Source organism: Lagopus muta, chromosome Z (genome assembly GCF_023343835.1).
Source record: "Lagopus muta isolate bLagMut1 chromosome Z, bLagMut1 primary, whole genome shotgun sequence".
NCBI classification, from domain to species: Eukaryota; Metazoa; Chordata; class Aves; order Galliformes; family Phasianidae; genus Lagopus; species Lagopus muta.
Window position 1 is genome coordinate 32,674,055 of NC_064472.1, and position 22,783 is coordinate 32,696,837.

At 46.7% G+C, this 22,783-nt stretch overlaps 1 protein-coding gene across 1 annotated transcript; it reads left to right on the plus strand.

Moving 5' to 3' along the window:
- The first annotated feature begins 1,570 nt into the window (after window positions 1-1,570).
- LOC125686520 (zinc finger protein 830-like) lies at window positions 1,571-17,494 on the plus strand. The gene is made up of 4 exons (XM_048930588.1): window positions 1,571-4,258; window positions 4,390-4,489; window positions 4,823-4,943; window positions 17,253-17,494. Exons 1-4 carry the CDS (start codon window positions 4,137-4,139, stop codon window positions 17,261-17,263), a joined length of 354 nt encoding a protein of 117 aa, XP_048786545.1. The 5' UTR covers window positions 1,571-4,136; the 3' UTR covers window positions 17,264-17,494.
- Window positions 17,495-22,783: the final 5,289 nt, after the last annotated feature.

Sequence of the window (22,783 nt, forward strand, 5' to 3'; positions counted from 1 at the left end):
AGGATCAAGCACGTTTTCTTCTTTTATTCCAATGTAACAAAAAAATACCTCATAAATACTTGTTTCTGATAGTGATTCCAATAATCACCCTTGCTGAAAAAAGTGTACTCTGTCTTGTAATTATCTGCCATCAAGAAAGCTTAGAAAAAAAAAGGTAAGAGAAAAGGTATATGTTTTAAAACATGTCAGCAGCTGGAAAGACCTGGACCTTTAAAAAGTTTTTTTCTTTTTTCGTTTTTCTTTTTTTTTCTTCAGAAGGGATCTTATAGTGAAGGAATCACTTAGAAAATGGCTCAGTGTACCTTTGAGCTAAACCTGAGGTTGAATTAACTTTGTAACCAGACTTGAGTGTGTGTATATATATTTTGTTTGTTTGTTTGTTTGTTTCCATTAAAACATTGATTAGAAATCAGGGGATGCAGAATTGACTGAAGGAAATTACCATTCATGTGACCAAGTACAAGATTTGCATTTCAGTTTGGAAAGACACTTTGTTGATTATATTATCTCCTGGAGCTCAACAGAGATCTGCCAAGAACAGAAGTGGGTATTATCCCTCAGCTTAGAGTAACACACATAGTCTGTGGAGCAAAAAACCCTTGCTCACCACTATGAACGTTTTCACTGGTTGCTGAAAGAGCCTATGTGAGAGCTGGAAAGACCAGAGCATTCCAGCAACTTCCTTATTTTCCAGAAATAAAAAATATTAGTCAAATAAAACCCTATGCAATGTTTCTTATGAACAGTTTATGAAACAGATACCTCACTTATTCTAGAATTCTAGAGTCACTAACAACAACTGTCAAGAAATCAGATTTCTCTAAAAAGAGGCTGAGGTGGCACAGAAAGGTTTCTTGAAGCAGTCATCAGCCACCAGCTCCTGCTGACAACTTCAGAGACCAGGGCAATGGAGTCTTCTTAAGGAAAATAGCAAAATACAGAGACCAAACCTTACAGGAGTTCAGTGGAAATGGAGTTCCTAGTTCAAACAAATTTACTTCAGAAAAGACTAGCTTCTAGTCATTTGGCTTCTGCAAACTATTCAGAGTGCCTTCCTCCCTCAATCCTATTAAATCTGCAGTTTTCAGAACCCATTCCACATAAATCAGTTTTGAGCTGATCAGTATTTCTTTAATAATAGTTTCCAGACCCACGCTGTTAGGGTATAAAAAAATCAGAATAACCCAAACCGGAATTTTTTGAAATTAATTTTGTCTTGTGAGAGGTAGCAAAATGGCAGATGGAAAAACTGATGTTCAGGAAAGTTGGCTTTACCTGAAAGAGCCTCCTAGCTTTAAATGCCTCTCAGTTATTTCAAGTAGGAATATCTCCACTGATTCAAATGCATGTATGTTTACCAAAATTAGCTAAGGATCTAGTCATTTTTCTTAGTAAGAGGTCTGGATCTGCTTGCTTTTTGACTATTTTTACTAAAAAAAATACCTGAGCTAACTGACCCAGTTCAATTTGCCAGTATTCTGATAAATATCTGTCTTTCTGCTTTCACTGCTGAATGTCTGTCTTTCTCAGTTACATCCACCAGAGGGGGAAAAAAAAAAAAAAAAAAAAAAAAAAAGTTTAGAATGATTCCCAATGATCTTGATAACTTGTTTCTCTGTTTTGATTCTCTGAATTACTGCTTACTGCTTACAGATGAGCTTTATTTCTTTTGATGAGCAAACAAGAAAGTCAGTAGTGTTGAATCCCCGTCTGCCACTGTCACAGAGTCTGTGCTGCGTTTCCTGGCTGATATTTGATGGATGGAGATTTTCTTGGGTCATCACTTATTCCACATATTTTTATCCGCAAAGGAATATTTTTAATGTTCTTATTAAAAGTGGTATTTTTATGAGACATCAATTTATCAAGATGGTCATGCGATATAACAATTTACCACTGTTGACAAAGGTGGTCTTCTTCACTCCTTCTTGGCTCATCTTCCAGATTCATGGTCTGTGCCAGATTGCACTGGGACATGGGGAATGTCTGAGCTGATACAAGATGCACAGCTGGAATGTGAGGCTGTCAGTGAGAAGGTGGAAGGGGCACTTTCTTTCCCTTCCTGAACAGTAAATCCCTGCAGCAAAATTAGCTGCTCTCATGTTCTGAAATTGTGCTCTCTGAATTCATTTTGCTTTCTTTGGAGCAAAGTTGCAAATCAGATTGGAGAAGCCTCCTCACACCGCATCAAACTGTGGCAGAGTATGAAAAAACATCATACTACTTAATAAGTTATGTGGCAGACAACATCAGAATTACTGTATTTTTAACATAAAGTTCTAAAGGCAGGTAAACTTATCTATTCTAGAGGTGTCGTTTTTATTAGCAAACACTATTATTATTAATAATTACATTATTATTATTATTATTACTACTATTATTATTTTATTCTTTTCCAGACTATTCATATTCTATTATTTCTTTTCCTCTGCTTTTGAAACAAGAAGAAAAGGTTTCAAGGAAGAGAAAGCAGTTCCTGAGGAAGACTTTTGTGTTGACAGAGAAGAAGCTAAACAGTCCCATTACTTTAATCACCTGTTCTGACTAAAATATGTGTTAGCTGAAGTATGTTTGCCTGACATAAAATCAGCTCATGTTTTGAAAAAGAAATGGCTGCTGGGTAAAAGTTATGTGCTGCAAATTTCTAAATAAAATGGAAAGAAAGAGGATTAGTTATGCTGGAAATAATAATGCAATACTAGCTACTAACTATGCCACTAACTGAGTACTATATATTAAAACTACTATATGCAAACTAGATACTAGCTATACTACTAACAAGGTCTATGGTATCAAAACAATACAAAGATAAGAACAGTTCAATACCAGGAGTTTGCTTTTAAGTTGGAATATTGAAGAAATCTTTCACAAGTGTAATTAATTTGTAAATGCTTGATGTGTACAAATTAGATCTGTCCAGTCATCAGAGATTATTGCTCTTTCATGCTTTGTTTCATGACAATATTTATATAGAAAACAATTATATTGTCAATCTACACATTTACCCTCCAATCAGATTGTGGCTGCCATTCCAAACAAAGACAAACAGAAACCCACATTCTACATTCTTAGCAGAGGGAAAGGATTATTCTTTGACATTAATAGTATAATGTGTGCTTTGTAACAAACAGCAACTTTGAGAGTGGTACTGTGGATGGAAGATTGGGGCAGATGGATGTTAATATCATCAGAGATCCCTGCTTGCAGACAAATAGTCCTGAATAGAGAATTAGGTCATGAAAGAGCTTGAATTTATTCAATGTTTTCTAAATAAAAAGCAGTAAGAAATCAAAACCAAAAGCCCTTATTCTTTAAAGCTAAAAAGATCGGAAATTCATATGAGCCAGTTATGAATTTCCATGGCAAAATTTTCATTCAAATCCATTTATTTCGGTGTAATACCTTATATCTCAGAGAAGAAAAAAATTTAGATTAATTTTCCAGACTACAGAATATTTTCTCAAAAATATGAAGGTCTGTATAATAAGAGACTGTGCAGTATTTAAAGTTGCGAATGCTGTCTAACTGGATTTTATTAAAGCATTTGACAATGTTTCTCACAGCATTTTTCTGGAGAAGCTGGCTTGACAGCTTGAACAGGTATATAGTTTGCTTGGTGGAGAATTGGGTAGAGGCCCACCCCCACATCCTGTGATACCCTCCTATCCAGATTCACTCACACACCCTGCCCAGCTCCATCTAACAGCCAGCACAGGTAGCCTCTTCTCCACGTTAAATCACTGCCCATACCCCATAGAAAAGCTTGAAAAAGATGAAGAAAAGATGATTGCCATGTATGGCTATTTAGCTTTATCTTTAGACATAGGTTATACTCAAAGCCACCACACAAACCTTCTATCTATAGAATTAAACTGAAAAATACTCTTTTGTCATGGATTTCTCATCAGCAGTATCAAAACAATAAACAGGAATTGCTCAGCCCCTTTCGCATTTGTTAAGTATTACATTTCACTATCTCTTCTCTGACAGTAGTTGACATGTACTCGTGAAAAATTGTACCTCCCTCAGTAAGGGATTTTCCTAGTCCCTCTCCCAGGGTACTAAATGTTGATGAGCCTCATCTCTGTGTCTGGGAAGGTCATGGAACAGATCCTCGCTCTGCTCGCCGGGATAAGATGGCGGCGGCCGGAGTGGGCACGGGGCGGAAGCAGGTGCGGCAGGAGGAGCTGCGGCGTCTCATGCGGGAGAAGAAGCGGCAGAACGCGGACAAGAAGCGGATCGAATCGCCTTTCGCCAAATATCCTCGGCGGGCCGGGCGGGGAAGGCCCTCGGCCCCGATTCCCGTGGGGGGGGGGAGGAAGGAAGGTAGCGTTGAGGGCGGGGGAGGTTCACGCAGAGCACCGCATCTTTCCTTAACGGCGTCGTCACGTACAACAGCCTGGGCCACCTGAGCTGCACGTTGTGCAGCGCGCCCGTGAAGAGCGAGCTGCTGTGGCAGATTGACGTCCTGGGAAAGCAGCACCGCGAGGTGAGCCGGGCGTCAGCCGCCCCGGTCGCCTGCGAGTGAGCGGCGAGGCGGTGGGAAGGGCTGCACGGGGGACCGCCGCGGGCGTCGCATCCACGGTGGCGCTGGGAGGCCGCGTTGGGTCGGGCCCCGGGCAGCCGGAGCTCTGCTGGGTGGCAGCCCTGCCCGCGGCAGGGGTTGGCGCTGGGTGGGCTGTGAGGTTCCGTGTTGCTCTGGTCCCACATCACATCGTGTGACAGGTCACCAGAAGCGTTACATTCTGAAATTATCGCGTTTTAAACTGATGGCTAAACGTTCTTGGTAGGAAAGCCTCTTAAACGTCGTGTTTCTTTGCAGAGAGTTGCAGAATTAAAGGGAGCAAAGCAGGCAGCAAGTGGTTTAGCTGCTGGTGCATTGCCTCAGCCTGTCAAGAGAAAAACTGCCGATGCAGAAAGCACACAGTTAAAGAAAACAAAAGGTAAAGAGGGAAAACTTGCAAGAATCTTGCAGTTTTACTTGTTCGGTGCTAGGTTTTCTTTTGCTATACTGTGTGAGCCAATGACTTGAGTTAATGTCAGCCTGTTGCTGCTGAAAGGGGAAAAAGTGTCCTATTCCTTTTCTCTGCACCACTGAGTTAAAATACTCATTGTGGTTCATATTCATGGAGTGTTTTCACTATTCTATATTACATTAAGTACAGTAAGGTAAGCTATTAAACTGCTTAAGTAAGTGCAAGAGCCTAGCGTAATCACTACAAATTTAAGGTAAAACCTTATGAGTGTTTCACTTTTGGGCACCTCAGTACAGAAAGGTGCTGGAGCAGTTCTGAAAAAGGACAACAAGGCTTGTGAAGGCCTTGGAGAAAATGCCCTATGAGGAGAGACTGAAGGAACTAGGGTTGTCCAGTCTGGGGAAGAGGAGGCTGAGGGGAGACCTCACTGCTCTCTTCCAGTATCTGAAAGGTGCTTACAGTGAGAGCGGGGTTACTCTCTTCTCACTGGTGACAGGTGACAGGATGAGGAGAAGTGGCCTCAAGTTGCGTCAGGGTAAGTTTAGGTTGGATATCAGGAAAAACTTCTTTACAGAAAGGGTTGTTAAGCACTGTAATCAGCTCCCCCGGGAGGTGGTTGAGTCATCATCCCTGGATATGTTTAAAAACCATTTGGATGTGGTGCTCAGGGACATGATTTAGCGGAGGGTTGTTAGAGTTAGGGTAGTATGGTTAGGTTGTAGTTGGACTTGATGATCTTTTAAGGTCTTTTCCAACCTGAGCAATTCTATGATTCTATGATTCTATGATCCACATCGAAAACATATTAGGACACATGAGGGATGAGCATCATCTCAACCATATATTTTAAAAGTTGTGGCTGTCAGGTGAGGTCCAGGATGACTGGAGGAAGGGTCACATCACTCCCATTTACAAGAAAGGGAGCAAGGAGCACCTGGTGAACTACAAGCCAGTGAGCCTCACCTCTGTGCCTGGGAAGATCGTGGAACAGATCCTCCTGGACGACATGCTTGATCACATGAGGAATGAGCGTGTGATCCGAGACAGCCAGCATGGCTTCACCAGGGGAAGTCACGCTTGACCAATCTGGTGGCCTTGTATTATGGAGTGACAGCATTGGTCGACAAGGGAAAGGCGACCGATGTCATTTACCTGGACTTGAGCAAGGCCTTTGACATGGTCCCCCACCACATCCTTATCTCCAACTTGGAGGGATGTGGATTTGATGGGTCGACCACTCAATGCATAAGAAATTGGTTGAAAGGCGGCAGACAGAAGGTGGTCATCAATGGTTCTGTGTCCAGGTGGAGGCCAGTAACAATTGGTGTTCCCCAGGGTCTGTCTTGGGACCAGTGCTCTTTAACATCTTTATCAATGACATTGATGATGGAATCGAGTGCACCCTCAGCAAGTTTGCTGATGACACCAAGCTGAGTGGTGCGCTTGACACGGTGGAAGGAAGGGATGCCATTCAGAGGGACCTCAGCTGGCTTGAAATGTGGGTCCTGGTGAACGAGATGAGGTTTGACGCAGCAAAGTACAGAGTTTTGCACTTGGGCCAGAGGAATCCCTGGCATCCATACAGACTGGAAGGAGCGGTCCTTGAGAGCAGCCCTGCAGAGAAGGACCTGGGGGTCTTGATGGATGAAAAGCTTAACATGAGCCAGCAATGTGCTCTTGCAGCTCAGAAAGCAAATGGTATCCTGGGCTCCATCAGAAGAGGGGTGGCCAGCAGGGACAGGGTTTGTCTCCTCCTACCCTGCTCTTACGAGGCCCCATCTGGAGAACTGTGTCCAGGTCTGCAGCCTCCAGTACAATAAAGACAGGGAGCTGTTGGAGAGGGTCCAGAGGAGGGCCACAAAGATGATCAGGGGACTGGAGCACCTCCCCTATGAAGACAGGCTGAGGGAGCTGGGCTTGTTCAGCCTGGAGAAAAGAAGGCTGTGGGATGACTTCATTGCAGCCTTTCAGTACCTAAAGGGAGCCTACAGACAGGAGGGGAATCAACTCTTTGAAAGGGTTGATAACTGCAGGACAAGGGGAATGGTTTTCAGTTGAGGGAGGGGAGATTTAGGTTGGATGTCAGGGGAAAATTCTTTACTATGAGAGTGTTGAGGTGCTGGAACAGGCTGCCCAGAGAGGCTGTGGATGCCCCGTCCTTGAAGGTGTTCAAGGTCAGATTGGATGGGGCCCTGGGGCAGTCTGGTCTAGTATTAAATGGGGAGGTTGGTGGCTCTGCATGTGGCAGGGGGGTTGGAGATTGGAGATGATCCCTGAGGTCCCTTCCAACCCTGGCCATTCTGTGATTCTGTGATTCTGTGATCAGGTGATCTGAGACAGCCAGTATGGCTTCACCAAGTGCAGTTTGTGTCTGACCAATCTGGTGGCCTTCTACAGTGGAGTGATGACATCAGTGGACAAAGGGAGGGCAACTGTTATCATCCACCTGGACTTGTGCAAGGCCTTTGACATGGTCTTGCACCACATTCTTATCTCTAAGTTGGAGAGGTGTGGATTTGAAGAGTGGACTATTCATTAGATAAGGAATCTGTTGGAAGGTCACAGTCAGAGGGTTGTGGTCAGTGGCTTTACATCCAGGTGGAGGCAGGTGATGTATAGTGTCTGCCTGGGACAGGTACCCTTTAGCATATTTGTCAGTGGTATAGACGATGGGATTGAGTGCACCCTCAATAAATTTGGTGATGACACCAAGCTGAGGGGTGCAGTTGATATGGCAGAAGGAAGCGATGCCATCCAGAGGGATCTTAATAAACACGAAAAGTGAGCTCTTGTGAAACTAATGAGGTTCAACAAAGCAAAGCACAGGGTTTGTCCTTGGGTTGAGGTAATCCCAGATGTGTATACAGAATCACAGAATCACAGAATTGTAGGGGTTGGAAGGGACCCCCTGAGATCATCGAGTCCAACCCCCCTGCCAAAGCAGGTTCCCTACACCAGGTAGCACAGGTAGGCATCCAGGCAGGTCTTGAACATCTCCAGAGAAGGAGACTCCACCACCTCCCTGGGCAGCCTGTTCCAGTGCTCCGTCACCCTCACTGTAAAGAAGTTCTTCCGCATGTTTGTGCAGAACTTCCTATGCTGCAGTTTCTGGCCATTCCCCCTTGTCCTGTCTCCACTCACCACTGAAAAGAGTCCGGCCTCGCCATTCTGCCCCCCACACCTTAGATATTTATAGACCTGGATCAGGTCCCCTCTCAGTCTCCTTTTCTCAAGGCTGAACAGACCCAGTTCACTCAGCCTTTCCTCATAGCAGAGATGCTCCAGGCCCTTCACCATCTTCGTGGCCCTCCGCTGGACTCTTTCCAAGAGATCCCTGTCTTTTTTGTACTGGGGAGCCCAGAACTGGACGCAGTACTCCAGATGAGGTCTTACCAGGGCAGAGTAGAGGGGGAGGATCACCTCCTTTGACCTGCTGGCCACGCTCTTTTTAATGCACCCCAGTAAGCCATTGGCCTTTTTGGCCACAAGGGCACACTGCTGGCTTATGGCCAACCTGTCGTCCACCAGGACACCCAGGTCCCTTTCCGCAGAGCTCCCCTCCAGCAGGTCATCCCCCAACCTGTACTGGTGCATGGAATTATTCCTCCCCAGATGCAAGACTCTACACTTGCTTTTGTTAAACCTCATCCGGTTTTCTTCTGCCCAGCTCTCCAGCCTATCCAGGTCTTGCTGAATGGCAACACAGCCTTCAGGCGTGTCAGCCAATCCTCCCAACTTCGTATGATCAGCAAACTTGCTGAGGGTGGCCACTATCCCCTCATCAAGGTCATTGATGAAGATGTTGAACAAGACCGGACCCAGCACAGACCCCTGAGGAACACTGCTAGTTACAGGCCTCCAACCGGACTCTGCACCACCAACAACGACCCTCTGCGCTCTGCCAGTCAGCCAGTTCTCAACCCACCTCACTGTCCACTCATCTATCCCACACTTCCTCAGCTTTGTTATAAGGACGTCATGGGGGACAGTATCAAATGCCTTGCTGAAATCAAGGTAGACTACATCCACTGCTCTCCCCCTATCCACCCAGCCAGAGACAACATCATAGAAGGCTACCAGGTTGGTCAAACACGACCTCCCCCTTGTGAACCCGTGCTGACTACTCCTGATAACCTCCTCTTCTTCCAGTTGTCTGGAGATGACATCCAGTACAAGCTGTTCCATCACCTTTCCAGGGACAGAGGTGAGGCTGACTGGCCTATAATTGCCTGGGTCTTCCTTCTTGCCTTTTTTGAAGACCGGGGTGATGTTGGCTATCTTCCAGTCTTCAGACACCTTCCCGGTCTTCCAAGACTTCTCAAAGATGACCGAAAGCGGTTCAGCAATCACCTCTGCCAGCTCCTTCAGCACCCGTGGATGAATCCCATCGGGTCCCATGGATTTCTGAACATTGATGTTGCCTAGGCGCTCCCGGACCACCTCTTCCCTGACAGAAGGGGGGTCTTCCATTCCCCAGATCCTCTCACTAATCTCCAGGGTCTCAGATTCCCGAGGGGGAGCTTTTTCACTAAAGACAGAAGCAAAGAAGGCATTCAGTATCTCCGCCTTCTCAGCATCCCCCGTTACCAGAACACCCCCGTCACTTAGCAGGGGAGCCACATTCTCCCTAGTCTTCCTTTTACTGTTAATGTACTTGAAAAAACCTTTTTTATTATCCTTTATCCCCTTTGCCAGATTTAATTCCAGGCGGGCTTTAGCCTTCCTTGTCGCATCCCTGCAGACCCTGACAACATTCCTGTATTCTTCCCAAGTGGTCAGACCCTTTTTCCACATTTCATGGGCCTTCTTCTTTCCTTTGAGTTTGTGCACGAGCTCCTTGCTCATCCACACAGGTCTCCTGCCACCCTTTCCTGATTTCTTCCTCACAGGGACGCACCGATCCTGAGCTTGGAAGAAGAGCTGCTTAAATGCTGACCAGCTCTCACAGGCCCCCTTGCCTTCCAACACCCTAGCCCATGAGACAGCTCCAAGTAGGCCCCGAAAGAGATTGAAGTTGGCTCTCCTAAAGTCCAGGATAGCAATCCTACTTTTTGCTTTACTTCTTCCAAGAAAGAAGAACTCCTTGAGAGTGGCCCTCTTGAGAAGGACTCAGGTTCTGGTTGAAGAAAAACATGAGCCAGCAACATGCACCTGCAGCCTGAAAGGCCAATGGTATGCTGTGTTGCATCAGAAGAGGAGTGGCCAGTGGGGCAAGGGAGGTGATTGTCTTCCTTTACTCTGCCCTTGTGAGGCCCCATCTGTAGTACTGCATCCAGGTCTGGGGCCCCCAACATGGAAAAGATGTGAAGCTGCTGGAGAGGGTCCAGAGGAGGACCACATATATGATCAGAGAGCTGGAGCACCTCTCCAGTGAAGACAGGCTGGGGAAGCTGGGACTGTTCATCCTGGAGAAGAGAAGGCTGCAGGGAAACTTCACTGTGGCCTTCCAGTACTTAAAGGGAGATTATAAACAGGAGGGGGAACAACTTCTTGCATGTTAGGACATGATAGACAGTGATAGGACAAGGGGGAATGGTTTTAAACTAAAGGAAGGGAGATGTTTGCAAAACTTCAGACAAGTAAGCTACATAGCAGAAATTTGCACCCAGAACCTTTGCAGAAAGATAAATCTGAGGTAAAACATTGCAAATAAGTCATTAAGAAGGGACTGAGCAGCCCCTGACATTCATCAGTACTGACATGGTGTGGACGGAGACAGGAGTGACAGTGGCCAAACCTACGTGTGTGTGTAAAACCTGCCACTAGGCAAACAAAGTGTAGCAGAAGAAGGAAACAAATCAAAGGAGCTTAGCTTTAAATACCTGGCTTTGGGACTGGTGCCACTGCCAGAACTTTGTTCTTTTTGACAACCAATTAGCCTACACAGTCCTGGGTTTGTGGGCACTGGGTGGGGTTCATGCTTCTCAATAGGGGGAGAAGGATTCTTGGGAAAAAGCTAATAGGGCTCGTTGGGAGAGCTTTAAACTAGGTCTGAATGGGCAGGAGGGATAGTGAGCCTTCCCATGATAAGGTATAGGAAGACTTACCAATGTTAGAGGGCACTGGCAGGGGCCTTTGAAGGAGCTGCTGCCTTGAGAGGTGCTGGCAGCATAGTAGCACATACAAAACTCTAGATGATGCTGGGGCAATGGGAGCTGGCAATGAAGAAAATAAAGGGAAATACCTAAAAGGACTTGAGGATTTATCCTTTAAGGAAGTGACAAAACCAGCTATCAAGCTGAAGTGCCTCTACACCAATACATGCAGTTTAGGAAACAAGCAGGAGTAGCTTATGCTACTAGAAAACCACGGTACAGTTGTCGTCACCGAAACCTGGTGGCATGATTCCCATGACTGGAGTGTGGCTATCAATGGCTACAGAAGGCACAGGCAAGAAAGGGGGGGAGGGGATGTTTCTATCTATATCAGGAAGGGAATAGAATGTGAAGAGCTGTCTCTAAAGAGCAATCATAAGCAAGTCGACAGTCTAGAGGTGACAATTAGAGACCAAGGCACCAAAGGAAGTCTTGTGATCTCTGTCTACTACAGGCCACCACATCAGCCAGAGCCTGTCAATGAGGCCTTCTACCTCCAGCTACAGAAGGCGTCGCAATTGCAAGTGCATGTTCTGCTTGGGAATCTATACCACCTGCTAGAAAAGTAGCACAACGAGCTGTAGGCAATCCAGGATGCTCCTGGAATGCACTGAGGATAAATTCCTGAGTCAAACAATTGATGGCCCCACAAAGGGGTATGCAATACTGGACATGTTTCTGACCAGCGCAAATGAACTGATTGGCAACACTGGGATTGGAGGCTGCCTGGTCAAGTAGTGACCATACTATGGTTGAGCTCAGGCTCTGGATGGATATGAAACAGGCAAAGAGTAAAATTAGGAAGCTAAATCTTAGGAAAGCTAGCTTCCAGATCCTAGGGGAATTAATCAACAAAACACCCTGGGAAACTGTCCTCTTGACAAGGGTCTTCTTGTCAAAGCTGGCAGATCTTTAATGAGGCTTTCCTCAGAGTGCAAGAACTCTCCAATGCCAGGTGTAGCATGTCGGGAAAGGAAGGCAAGAGACCTGTGTGGCTGAACTGGGGCCTGCTGGTCAAACTGGAGAGTGAGAGGAAAACACACTGGCAGTGGAAACAGTGACAGATACTGTGGGGAGAATATACAGAAACTGCTAGGTTGCCTAGGGATAAGCTCAGGAAAGCCAAGGCTCAGCTTAGAATCATAGAATCATAGAATGGCCTGGGTTGAAAGAGAAAATGATCATCTAGTTTAAACCCCCTTGCTATGTGCAGGATCACCAGCCTCTGGACCAGGCTGTCCAGAGCCACATCCAGCCAGCCCTTGAATGCCTCGAGGGATGGGACATCCACAACCTCTCTGGGCAGCCTGTTCCAGTATGTCACCACCCTATGTGTGAAAAACTTCCTCTTAATATATAACCTAAAACTCCCTGCATTAGTTTAAAATCGTCCCACCTTTTCCTATCACTATCCTCTCTCGTAAACAGTCTTTCCCACTCCTCTTTATATGCTTCCTTCAAGTATTGGAAGGCCACAGTGAAGTCTCCCCAGAGCCTTCTCTTCTCCAAGCTAAACAAGCCCAGTTCCCTCAACCTTTCTTCACAGTAGAAGTGCTCCAGCCCTCTGACCATCTTTGTGGCCCTCCTCTGGGCTCACTACAAGAGCTCCTTGTCTTTCTTCTGCTGGGGGCCCCAGGCCTGGACACAGTACTCTGTATGGGGCCTCACAAGAGAGGAGTAGAGGGGAGCATTCACCTCCCTCTCCCTGCTGGCCATTCCTCTTTTAATGCAGCAGTTGGCCTTCTGGGCTGCAAGGGCATACTGCAGGCTCAGCTTGAACTGAACTTGGAAGAGGTTGACAAAAAGAACAAGCACCCTCGGAAAGTCTGCAGATGACAGATGCAGATCAGTGGTATGAGGCTCAGCAAGACCAAATACCAGGTCCTGCACTTGAATCACAACAACCCCATGCAGAGCTACAAGCTTGGGGCAGAGTGGGTGACATACATGGTGGAGAAAATCTGTGGGGGTTAGTCAAAAGCCATCTGAATGTTTGCCAGCAATGTGCCCAGATAGCCAAGACAGCTGATGGCATCCTCACTTCTATCAGTAACAGTGTTGTCAGCAGGACCAAGGATGTGATTGTTCCTGTGTACTTGGCAATAGTGAGGCTGCACCTGGAGTACCATGTTCAGTTACGGGCCCTCCACTTCAAGAAAGACACTGAGGTGCAGGAACACATCCAGAGAATGGCAATGAAGCCAGTGAAGGGTTTGGACCACAAGTCTAATAGGGAGTGGCTGAAAGAACTGGGTTGTTTAGTCTGGAGAACTTATCACTCCATACTACAACCTGAAGGGAGGATGTAGCAAAGTGGGGGTTGGACTCTTCTCCCAGGTAACAGCAATAAGATAAGAAGGAACAGCCTTAAGTTGCACCAAGGGAGGTCCAGGTTGGATATAGGAAAATTTCTTCTTGAATGGCCAAGAACAAGAACAGCACTGGAACAGGCTGGGCTGCTCAGGAAAGTGATGGAGTCACCGTTCCTGGGGTGTTCAAGAAATGTGTAGATGTGTCACTTAGGGACATGGTTCACTGGAATTTGGGGAGATGGGGGGGAAGTTGGACAGTTGGATGCAGGGTGACATAAGATATGCAGGCAGAATCCTTAGGAAATCAACACCACTTCCCAGCTTGGTGTTGGTTGTAGGTCATAGTTGCAGGCCAAGGGTGACTGCATGGCAGGCAACATTCTTAAGAAGCAAGAGCTGAAACAGTGGGAGGGCCCCAACCCTACTGAGATCTTCCAGAACCCACTGGTGCCATGCCCCTCACTGCTTCTGCTTCCCCAGAATATAGGTCCTTCTGAGAATCTCACTGAGTTTGTTTTCTATTTCCAGGGCCAGGTTGAGGCACAGGGGCATCCCAGGAAGAGGCAGCAGCACCACCAGGGCCAGCCTGAGGAGTCAGCAAAGATTCTTTTGCCTCTGTGCGCAGCACCTGAGGAGACAGAATGTCCAGCAGCTAGAGCAGCACTTCCTGGCCCAGCCAAAGCAGCACGGCTAAACAACAGCAGCAGTCAAACGGGCACCTCAGACCTGGATGTGGCTGACATTAAAGCTATCAGGGCAGTGCCAAAACTGTAGGTCACTCAGGTGACTTGCGGGAAGCTCTCCATGCACACAGACAGAAAATGCCTGGACCTAAAGTTTCAACTCTCCCTTGTGACAGTGCAGAAGTCCATGTGCATGTGATCTCACCCAAGGTGATTTGCCCCACACATTTCCCTGGTATCGAGGTCAGGCTGACAGGCCTGTAGTTCCCTGGATCCTCCTTACGGCCCTTCTTGCAGATGGGAGTCACATTGGCAAGCCTCCAACCCTCCTGGACCTCTCCAGATAACCAGCGCTGGTAGATGGCTGAGAGCAGCTCGGCAATCATCCGTGCCAGCTGCTTCAGCACCCTAGGATGGAGCCTGTCTGATCCAATGGACTTGAGACAATCCAGACGGAGGAGGAGCTGTCTAACTGTCTCTACCTGAATCACCAGGGGCATATTCTGAGTAGCATTCCAGACTTCCAGATCAGGGTGTAGATAAGGGACCCCTGCAACAAGCATCCTGAACAGGTCAGAGTCCGGCCTCCTGAAGTTCAAGGTAGCAGTTTTGCTAGTCCCCCTTCTGGCATCTCCAAGAAGAGAGAATTCTACAATTTCATGGTCGGTCTGCCCAAGACAGTCCCCAACCTTCACATCTCCCACCAGTCCTTCTCTGTTAGTGAAGAGCAGGTCTAGCAGGGCACCACCCCTGGCAGGCTCTTGTACCAGCTGCGTAAGGAAGCTATCTTCCACACACTCTAGAAACCCCTTTGACTGCTTCCTCTGCTCTGTATTATATTTCCAACATACAACAGGGAAGTTGAAGTCTGGTGATCGTGCAACTTCCACAAGTTGCTCATAGAATGTCTCATCCATCTCTTCATCCTGATTAAGTGGTTTATAACAGACCCCCACCCAGACGTCACTCTTACGGGCCTTCCCCGTGATTCGTACCCATAGACACCCAACTTCTCAAATTCATAACCCCAAGCTCTTCAACAGCAAAACAGTCTTTAATACATAAAGGGCCACACCACCACGCTTCCTTCCTTGTCTTCCCTTCTGAAGAGCTTATAGCCATCCATCACAGCGCTCCAGTCATAGGAGTGGACCCACCATGTTTCAGTGATACTACCTAGGTCATAGCCTGCCGCAAAATCGCTTCCAGTTCCTCCTGCTTGTTGCCCATGCTGTGTGCATTGGAGTAGGTGCACTCCAACTGAGTCACCTGCCTCACCCGCAGCTCGAGCATTGTTCCCCTAGGCTCTCTCTCTGGTGAGCCTCTGGTAAGTCTCCTTCCCCCATTGTAGCTAGTTTAAAGCTCTTTTGATAAGCCCCGCTAACTCCTGCACTAGGATTTGTTTCCCACGTTGAGATAGGTGGGTTCCATGCACAGGCCAGGGACCACGTCAACTGCCCCATGATCAAAGAACCCAAAGTTTCTGCCTCAACACCAGCCTCTGAGCCAAGCGTTGGATTCAGGGTGACATTAGACATGCAGGCAGATTCCTTGGGAAATGTAGAGATCAAATGGAAGAGACTAGCTCTTCTGGGAAGACAAATCATTGGGATATGGACCTCCACTGCTGCCATCTCAGAGGGGCCCTCAAAACAAGATGGAGGCCAGCATGAAGCGTGAGCAGGCACGGGGTTGGCAGGAGGAGGCAGTGTTCCACCCAGGCTCCACCTCATAGTGCATCCAGGTTCCAGGGGTGGGTGGGCAGCATTGTAATGTCAGCACAGCTGAACTCTGAGTTCAGAGGGGTGGTCCCACCTCTGCTATTGTGGTTGTGACCAGCGCTTAGCGATGGTTGACAGCAGCTCTCTCTTTGTCCCTGTTACCCTTGTCCTTCTCTACGGCCTCATGTTCCTGGCAACCGGAATCTCCCTGCTCACTGTGATCCGACACCTAAAGGTAGGGGAGATATGAGGGTGGGGGTGACTTGTGGCTGGGGGACTCGTGGCTGGGTGAATCACGGTCAAGCCTTGGGACATCTCAGGAGTGTAACTGTGCCATGTCCATGTGCCCACAGGCTGGCAGACGACGCCTGCGGTGGAGGAAATGGTGGCGGCGAGCAGCGGCACCAGAGCCAGGTGAGCCCTCTGAGGGTTAGCCTGAGCCCCAGGCATCCATTTCCCAGGAGCATCCGTCCCCAGGCAGGGCCTAGCCTCTGGGAGCAGCTGAGCCGCGGCCCAGGACGTGGCACAGTGCAGCCTGGCCAGATGGGCCCACGGCATGGGCGTGCAAACTTCTGGCTTCTCTGGGCTGTGGTGGGTGTGTGCTCAGGGCCTGGCTGGGCCTCTCGGCAGGGCAGAGCTGCAGGTGACATCGGGCTGAAGCCAGGCTGCAGTGACAGCTGTGCCAGGCTGCATGAGGCCCGTGGGCTGCAGATTGGACATGCCTGACCCAGAGCATCCCCCGAGTCCCCAGCCCACCATGGCTCAGGATTTCTCCCTGTTTTGCAGGTGCTGAGAGACAGGCAGCCAGACACAGCAGCTCCCAGTGCGAGCCACTGCACCCCTGCAGGAAGGCCGACCAGGAGCTCCAGCAGCTGGTCCTGTCAGGGCTGCCTGGGTGCAAGGCTGTGCTGGGCCCTGACTTCTGGCAGGCGGCCTGGAGGGACCTGGAAGAACTGATGAAGCAGAACAGCCTGTCGTGCCACTGTTGCAGCTCCTCTGAGGTTCGATGCTATCCCAGAGAAGGCTATGACCACTCCTTGACTGCCTGGCAGAGCACCAACAGAGCCAGTGCCAGTTTGCACCCCTGGACCCGTGTGGAGCGCTGGAGCCCACAAAGCTCTGAGCATGCACAGAAAAGCCTGAAAGTGCACCTGGGGGCCCTGCACAAACAGCTCTTGCTCTCCCAGATGCAGGCAAGGAGAAGGCAATGCTGCTCTGTCTTGCCCAAACATATCAAGCCAGGGCAGACTCAGCCTCTGCTGCAGCACCGTCTGAGCCCCTTGCTGCAGGCCAAGGGTGACTGCATGGCAGGCAACATTCTTAAGAAGCAAGAGCTGAAATGTAGGAGGGCCCCAACTCTACTGAGATCTTCCAGAACCCACTGGTGCCATGCCCCCCACTGCTTCTGCTTCCCCAGAATATGGGTCCTTCTGAGAATCTCATTGAGTTTGTTCTCTATTTCCAGGGCCAGGTTGAGGCACAGGGGCATCCCAGGAAGAGGCAGCAGCACCACCAGGGCCAGCCTGAGGAGTCAGCAAAGATTCTTTTGCCTCTGTGCGCAGCACCTGAGGAGACAGAATGTCCAGCAGCTAGAGCAGCACTTCCTGGCCCAGCCAAAGCAGCACGGCTAAACAACAGCAGCAGTCAAACGGGCACCTCAGACCTGGATGTGGCTGACATTAAAGCTATCAGGGCAGTGCCAAAACTGCAGGTCACTCAGGTGACTTGCGGGAAGCTCTCCATGCACACAGACAGAAAATGCCTGGACCTAAAGTTTCAACTCTCCCTTGCGACAGTGCAGAAGTCCACAGAACCTCTGCAACACTTACCGCCAACACAGGATGCCCCGCTCTCCACACCCAAGACGAAGTGCCCCCTCCATCCTGACCAGGTCAGGAGGCAGCAGTGTAGGGCCAAGGCACCAGGATCCTGCCTGGTGCCCATGTACTTCCACAGCTGTGAGGCTCCGTTCCTGACCGAGGAGGAGCGTGAGACCCTGGAGCTGCACATCCGCTCTCTGAAGCTGAAGCACCTTGGCCTCATTTCAGGCCGTCCGCTGCAGCCAGCAGTGTCCTGGGAGAAACAGTCCACCAGCACATATGTGACTGCACCATCTGGGGCAGACTGGATTAAGGCAGGCCCCAAAAGAGACAAGTGGTGTCCCTGGTAGAAGAAGTGCCCTAGGAGAAGCAAGAGCAGCTGGAGCACCAAAGCAGAAGGCAGCAGCTCTCCACCTGGCAGTGTAACGTTCTGTGGAGCACAAAAGAGTATCACCACCTGACGCAGCTCATCATCACAGCCCTGCAGTGACCCTGTCTGTGGCTCCAAGAAATCGTGCCACTCGCACCGTGCCCAGGATGCTGCTGCCATACCCACTGACAAGAAGGTCTACGTAGTCTGGGCGAAGATGTGCTCAATGCCCTAAACGTCTGTCTCTAAGCCCATCCATCTTGCTTGTAAGGAGAGGAAGGGCCAGGCTCAGCAGTGCCTCTTCTCTTTAAAAAAATCTGTATTTTTTTAAATAAATAAGCTTATTTACTTGTGCCACCAAGACGCGAGCTGTGCCCTTTTCACCTGCCAGCACTAGTCACCCACACTGCTCCTCCCCAGAGCTGCTCTGGGGGCCCAGCCAGGAGGCTGCTGTCCTAGAAGCTGAGCAGTGCTGAGACAAATTTGAATCACAGATCATAGAATCACAAGGTTGGAAGGGACCTACAAGATCACCTAGTCCAACCGTCCTCCCATCACCAATGCTGCCACAAGCTACTAAACCATACCTCGTAGCTCCTCATCCATGTGCCTCTTGAACACTGCCAGGGATGGCGACTCCACCACTTCCCTGGGCAGCCATTCCTGTGCCTGACGACTCACTGGCTTCTTTTGCCAGAAGGAGCTCCCAGCTCTGCTTGTATAATGCAAATCACCCCTCTGGCCTCATGTTTCCCACAAGCCTCACAAGAGTATTTGGGAGCTACAGGTTCCGCAGAGGCATGAGCTCGTGCTCAGGAAGACGTCTGGGCTTGGAGAAACTCCATGCTCAAGGAAGACTAAACAGGAGGCAGAGAACACCCCTCTGAATGAAAGAGTGCAGCTTGGGAGCTCTGTCTCGCAGTAGTCATTCTGCTAAGCAGTGTCAGGTCACATGCCATGGTCACCTGCTCCTCCCAGGCTCTAGACATTCTCATCCTCACTGCTGTCCACAACCAAGCATGCATAGAGTTGTGAAAAGATTTTACCACACTAGTCTGAATTTTTTGAGTGGATGGAAATGCCACCAGGGGACACTTCAGATAAGGGAAAACTGCTTTATTCACATTGGTATGTGTCTCCTTCTCCTCACTGCCTTCTTTCTAATAAGGCTGAGAGCTTGTGGTATAAACAGAGTGCATGTGCTCTCCACTGTCAGCCTCACTCTGGTCCATATACATGACTAATACCTGCTATGCAGCTTTTCATATGCATGAGGGCAGGATATCCCCTGCCAAAAGGACCAACATCATCATTTTACAGTAAGGATAGATCAGTGAATGGATCCAGCTTAAGAGTAAACCTTTGCTTTGCAGGGAGCTTTTTAATTCTGTGTCAGCCCTAAGATACTCTACAGAATATGATCCCCAAAACACCAGGAATGGCAAAAATGGTAGGTAAATTACTAGTGGCAGGGAACAGTACGGTTGTCTGGCATTGCTTGCAAAATCCATATTCTATTCAACTTTGGGCTCAGATGCACTCTTTCTATATGACCAGGACTTCGCAAAAGCAGTCTATGTGGAAAACACTCCCTAACTGAAAAGATGTCAGAAGACAATAGACTTTTTGAAGAAGACTGTTTAACCTTTTTTCTCCATTCTGTCTGGACCTCTGCATTAGTAGTTGCACTAGTCTAAGCCCCCAGAACCTATCCTTCCCACCATTCCCATAGAACAAAGATGCTGTTTCTTCCACTTCCCATTAATTAACATCCTTTCCTCCAGCTTCTTTCTTCTTCTCTCTATCCTTTTCATCTATGCATAGCCATTTCCTTGTCTGGCCAAATCTTAAAAATACTTTCTCATATTTCCGTTCAACTCCTTTCCTTCACACACTCAGAGTAAGAGTATGTGTAATTTATTTTCTTTGAGGAAACAGCCTGAGCCTCTTTAGAAATCCATATTGCACTTAGGTTAGAGTCCTTCAAAATAACTAAGTTCATGCTTTTTGCAAGAATTGTCTTATTTTTCTATTTACCTATTTTATTTTATTATTATTAGTTTTTATTTTCAAAGGCACCAAATGCAAGATGACCCACAGTGAATGCATATAGCTTTCACCAGCTGAGCCACCAGCCTGGCAGCTGTTCAGTTGCTTGGATGGTGTATAGGCTGGTGTAAACCATTTTGCTTGTGACCCTGGTGTGCATTTTTTCTGAAATCTTATCTCCTTAAGGAGTACTCATTTTTGTGTAGTCTTTCCAAAGCAAGGGCTGAGAAGGGGTTCAACATGGAATATTAGTGGGAGAAAAAAGTTAAGTATATGAAACTACAGGCCTCAGGGCCTGAATCCACAGAACTGCTGTTAAAAATTGCTAGAGGAATTTGTTAACTCATGAAAGCCTTTGTTCTTCAGAAGATGGGATCAGGCTGTTGATACTTCTTCGAGTATCAACTAATTCAGGTCAATAAACCATCCTGGAAAAAAGCCACAGAAGGCAAAATACTATGAGCTTTTGAAATTTTATGATAAGGAATGTTAATGCTAGTGCTAGCTATAACATAGATGGACTTATGCTGTAATAGTGACTACGCTGTGTATTTTGCAAGCCCTTGATACAAAAAATTACCTCACTGCAAAACAACGTACTTGGTATATAACATTTTATTTCACAGTCATAACATTTGAACTGTAATTTCTAAAATAAGAGTTCCATCATATGTGAAAGACTTTTTTTTTTTTAAGCTAACAATAAATTTTTAATATCAGTATTGATCTAGTTTTGATTGCTGATAATTTCGGCAGAAGTATAAAATTAACATCTTTATTCTACAGCATTATACTTCTCTCTGCTTTTTTTCTTGGAGCCATAAGACTCTTCTGTCCCATGCTTGTATGCTGAAATGCCTGAAAATGCTAACAAGTACTTTAATATTCCCATCTAAAACCTTGTGTTGTACTAATAACTAAGGAGGTAAGTAGGTTACCCTTACTATAAAATTTAGTGAAACTGATATTATTGCTTATCTTCTTCATTTCCACATTAAATACAATTAAAACTATCCATATAACTTTATTTGAAGTTACCGAAGGCTTTATGATTTGCTGTACCTGACTGTATCAGAAATCAACAGGTTGTTGTCAAGCTAGGTGCCACTTTGCATTGAGTAGTAAGGTTTGATTAATGGGCACATACGTTATATATCTACAGAAACACACATGCATATTTGCAAGCATTTTGCACGTACCCTAAAGAAATCCCAAACCTGTACGTTCTTATGTGGCTGGTACTTAAAGTGAAAGTGTGTGTAAAGTATGAAGAAAGGCACAAAAATATTCAAGTTACACCCAAGCAACTCAAACCTGCAATGCCTGAATTCATCATTATTCGCTGACGTGAATCTGCAAGCTGTATGAAGCAATATTTTATTTTCTTTCATTTTCTAAGTCACTGTAATCCAGAGTATGGGGACAGAATGAAAGACATCATTATTCTTGCAAAAAGTCAAAGCCAGAAGCTCTGAAAGCCTATATATTCACATTAAATGGCTTATAATTTGTGTTTTTATATCCTAACTTGGGACAATGACACATACAATACCTATGCTGTTGAGAATAAAGTTGGGCCATGCAGTCTATTAGGGGTAAAAACCACTGATTTAGGTTGTTTTCATCTTCACTTTTATTTTTGTGTGCATGAAGAATTCTCTCTTTTAAAAAGGAGAAGTGCATGCTGAAATTGAATCATGCTATTCTTACATAATTTTTTCATTGGATTGTTGTAACCTATAAAGAAATCCAATTAAATTTCCCTTGCAGGCATACAGCCTCATTCAGTGTGCCTTTATAAGGCTGGCTTGTTGTATTGTATGGCATGTCTACGAATTGAGAAGCTCTGAGGCCCTGTCCCATTCCTTGTCCTGTGTGACATGATGTAGAGAGAGTCTGCCTGCAGTGTTTCAAAGAGCTTATTATCAGAAAACATAAAGGCTTTGCCATCATTTCTGCTACTATGTTTTAGAATATGCATTTAGTGAGCATTCTGAGCTGTATGGCTCACCAGCACCTTCTGCATTTCTGATTTTCATCTTCTTTATACCAAGGAGATAATGTTTGCCCTCATCCATGAACACAGCTTGGAAATACATGCAGACACAAAAAATATCTGACTTTTCTAACAGTAGCCATAAACATTGTGTGTCCTGTGTATAAGAGATAGCTGAGACTGTTCAATATAAATGCCTTGGCTTGATCAATCTGCTTGTTTTTACTTACCAGAAAGGCAGAGTGCATAGAGCCACCTTCTGTAGGCTCTATGTGCTTCCTACATGGAAGATTACAGGGTGTGGCATGGAGCTAGATCATTCATCTCACTGGTGGCACATAACTGGCCTACATAGGTAATGAAGTGAATACAAATGCCTTCTTTCACCTCCTCAGACCTCCACATCCTGCAGTTGGAAATAAGCTATAAGATCCAAATTATAAACACGATGTGGAATGCTGGGATGATAAAGATCAACCACTATATCTTCTTGTTAATGTGGAATTGATTTCTGTGCTATATTTCCTGATGTTTCTCCAATCTAATTTAAATGTTCCCAAGTGTTCTTCTCCCTTGAGAAATTATTTCACCATCTAATGTTTTGATGATGGGAAAGATGCAGTCCAGACCTAACTTAAGAACTGAAATATACATGTATGCAACATTAGGAAAAAAGCAGAATCAATCACATGTTTAAAATCACATGTATTCTTCAGTGCTATAAATAGTCTCACTGCTTGGGGTTTTCTTCTGATAGTCAA